The sequence below is a fragment of the Bison bison genome, unplaced genomic scaffold, assembly GCF_000754665.1.
Source record: "Bison bison bison isolate TAMUID 2011002044 unplaced genomic scaffold, Bison_UMD1.0 scf7180017864144, whole genome shotgun sequence".
Taxonomy (NCBI): domain Eukaryota; kingdom Metazoa; phylum Chordata; class Mammalia; order Artiodactyla; family Bovidae; genus Bison; species Bison bison.
Genome location: NW_011494716.1, coordinates 775,830 through 778,887, shown reverse-complemented (window position 1 = coordinate 778,887; position 3,058 = coordinate 775,830). Strand labels below are relative to the sequence as shown.

General features: G+C 60.1%; 1 protein-coding gene across 3 annotated transcripts in view; it reads right to left on the bottom strand.

The window, feature by feature from the left end:
- Nucleotides 1-3,058, bottom strand: part of CASP16 (caspase 16, apoptosis-related cysteine peptidase (putative)) — a 5,728-nt gene continuing 2,670 nt past the window's right edge. For 2 of the 3 annotated variants that reach the window (XM_010840359.1, XM_010840361.1), the window contains 5 exons: nt 2,554-2,776; nt 2,116-2,232; nt 1,649-1,723; nt 1,079-1,182; nt 1-473 (listed from right to left, as the gene is read on the bottom strand). In XM_010840359.1, coding sequence (XP_010838661.1) covers nt 360-473; nt 1,079-1,182; nt 1,649-1,723; nt 2,116-2,232; nt 2,554-2,776 — 633 coding nt within the window. In that variant the 3' untranslated portion in view covers nt 1-359. The remainder of the gene's footprint in view (nt 474-1,078; nt 1,183-1,648; nt 1,724-2,115; nt 2,233-2,553; nt 2,777-3,058) is intronic. The other variant, XM_010840360.1, reaches the window with a different exon arrangement.

Genomic DNA, 3,058 nt, shown 5'->3' with positions numbered 1-3,058 from the left:
CAGCGTGCGGTGCAGGTGGGGTGGGGGTGCTGGGAGGGTGCTGTGGACCCTGGGCTTCCCCTTCCCAGGACATCCAGCGCCGCCCAGCCCACGTGGGGCTTTCTTAGCCCCGTCTTCCCCCGGTGGGCCCAGCCTCCGAAGTGCCCGGCGCTTCATACATCATCTCGCTTATTGTCCTAGTTCCCTGCGTGCGGGCGCTATTCACGTGTCCAGCGATCACCACGTTTATTCCATGCCAGCCGAGCCTCCTGTGTTATCGCGCCGTTTTTAGGAGAGGAAACCGAGGGGTGGACGGGGTCACTGGCGGTGCTGGTGTGCGGCCCCCTACTGTCAGCACTCCTGGGTGGCCGCAGGCGCGGTCAGACCTGCAGGCAGAGCCGGCGCCTCAGGGAGCTGCGGATCTCCAGACAGGCCTTGCGGCGGTCATCACAGTCGGGACCCAGCACGTCCAGCTCACACACCTGCCGATTGACCTGTGTGGACCACACTCAGCCTGTGTCCAGGACGGCCAGGTTCCCCACGCCCGCGCCCAGCCTGGCACTCAGTGTATTGTGAGGCCTGGAGTTTCAAGTGCTGCCTTGACATCTTTGGGGCTCACAGGCCCCCTCGGTTTCCCTGCTCTTGTTAGATGTGCCCCCCACCCAGCAGGGAAGGCCCCTCTCGCGGCTAGTTCCCCCACCAACCAGATCAGATGCCCTCCACCCCCTCTCTCATCCTGAAGGGCTTCAGTTCCCTGCCAACCTGTGAAATTAGTCCAACAAGTACCCCACATCCTGCATGTACAGGGCCTGTGTCTGCAGCCCCTGCTGGTTCTCTCTGCTCCCCAGGGCAACCCCGAATGGCCTGTGGGGCCCAAGGTGGCCTTGTCCCCCAGCTGTGAGCACATGTGGCTAATAACTGCTGGCCGTGGCTCTGTCCAGTGCCCAGTGTTGTGTGTTCAACTATCTCATGTTTCTGAGGGCAAAGGACTTCCTCCCTCAGCAAAAGGATGACTAGGAGGTGAGCAGAACTCCGGAGCTGAGAAGAAGGCTGAATCCAGCCCCCCTCCCCAGGCCACCCCCACTACCCCCCAACTCACCTCAGTCATCAGCTCCAGGAGGTCTGCCTTGGGGTCAGCTCTGAGGACCTCCACCAGCGTCTGGATAAAGTCTGAGCCCTTCTCATCCCGATAGGCCACACAGCCTAGGCCAGGGGTCCAGGACCAGAAGGTCACAATTGGTCCCCTCCCAGTTGCCTTCCAGTCCCCAGGGGCCTTTTGTTAGTGGAAGAGGGGGCAAGCACACAGGATCCCAGGGTTTGGGGTAGGGAGCAGCGCCTTCTTGCTTCTGGATTAAGTTGTTGCTCAAGGTTTGTGGAGTGAGTATACCATGGACTCGATGTCTAAGAAACATTTACTGTGAACCCACTATGTGGACCTCATGGACCTTACAACCTAGACGAGAGGAGTCAAGTCAAGTGCTTAGCAGAGCCAGCCCTCAGTTTGAGCTCTCCATGTTACTATTGTCACAAAAAATAAATATGGAAGAAAGATGGCTTAACTGCAATGGGGCTGCACCCCAACAGCCAAGCCCCAGATGTCCCTAACGCCACTTCAGATCTCTGGCCAGGAGGTTGGGCTCTGTGTAACTGGGTTTCATGATGACCTTACCTTCAGCGGCTGCATAGACCATCAGCACATCTGCTTGGTTAGGGCTCCCTGGAGTGGGGCCCCTGGAGGACCTGCCTGCAAGAGGGACCGACACCTTTTACCCAGCATCCCAGGACTCCACCTTCCCCGAGGGCCCCCTCAAGTCCGGCTCAAGGGCACACAAAGCAGTAGAAAGAGTGCAGGGCAGGAAAGACAGATCCGGTTTCAAATCTCAGCCTTGCCACTTACCAGCTGTGTGACCTGAGAAGAGCTATTTTCCCTTCCTGTCTCCAGGGCTGTTTCGGGCTCAAGCAGGGGGAAAAACTCTCGATTTTCAAAGGTCCTTACCCTTTAGGAAGGTTTCCCTTCCTGTCCTCTTGGCAAAGAGAGGAGAGAGGTGGCAGCAGGATCCCAGCTCAAAGCCCCAGAAATGCCCTCTGGCAGCTTCCCCACCAGCCCTACCCAAGCCCTCCGGTAGGCAGACCCACCTTGCACATCAGTACAGACGTGGAGGACATCGGCCTGGGAGGGGGTGGCTGGTGGTGCCCGCAGCCAGCGTCTGAACCAGGGGAGAGCTGCAGGTCCCACGCCCGCATCCCTGTGCCCTGGGGATGGAGGGGACAGTCAGGTCCTTTCACTCAGAAGACACCCCAGGGTGCTTCCAGGGTTCTAGCCCCCAACCCCCAGAGCTTCTGGGCCAGCCTGCCAGGCCGGAAACACTCAGAACACTAAATGACACGTGCTGAGGGTGAAGGCTCAGGTTCATGGACATGACCTCTAGGAGAGGCTGGGAGGCGGGCAGGAGAAGGGGAGTGCTCAGGCTTTCTGGAGGAGGTGAACAACAAGTCCTGAGAGGCTGAGCGCAGGATGAGGAGAGGAAGGGCAGCAGGAGGCAGGCCTCCAGGGCGGGCCCGGGGCCTGCTCACCCCCACGGCAAGCCTGAAGCAGGAAGATCTTGGGGCGGCCCCGCAGCGCCCCGCAGTGGCTCAGCTCCTGCACAAGCACCTCCAGCTGCCTCTCTTGCCCGTCAGCCCCCAGGAGCTGCCCCTGAGGCCCCCCGTGGGCCATGAGGGCCACAAGGGCACAGCTCACGGGGCCCCTGTGGGCGTCCAGCCGCTTCCGGAACTGGGCCATCTCCTCCTGGAAAGTCTGGGAGTGGGGGATGAGATCGGGCCTGGGCCAGTGTCATGGCCTCCCTAGTACCTGGTGTCCCCTTCCTGGGTGGTTTCTGTAGCCCTCAGCCCACACTACCTCCCACCTCCTGCCAGCCTCAGGCCCAGGGAGAGTAAGACCTTTTTTTAACCAACCCCCTGCTGCAAAGCCTGGCATGGCCTCATTGGAGGTGATGTGGATCCAGCTTCCTGCAGCTGGTTCTCCGATTACCACGGAGAAATTGCACCAAAAAGTTAAGGGCCATGAGGGGAGAGCAGT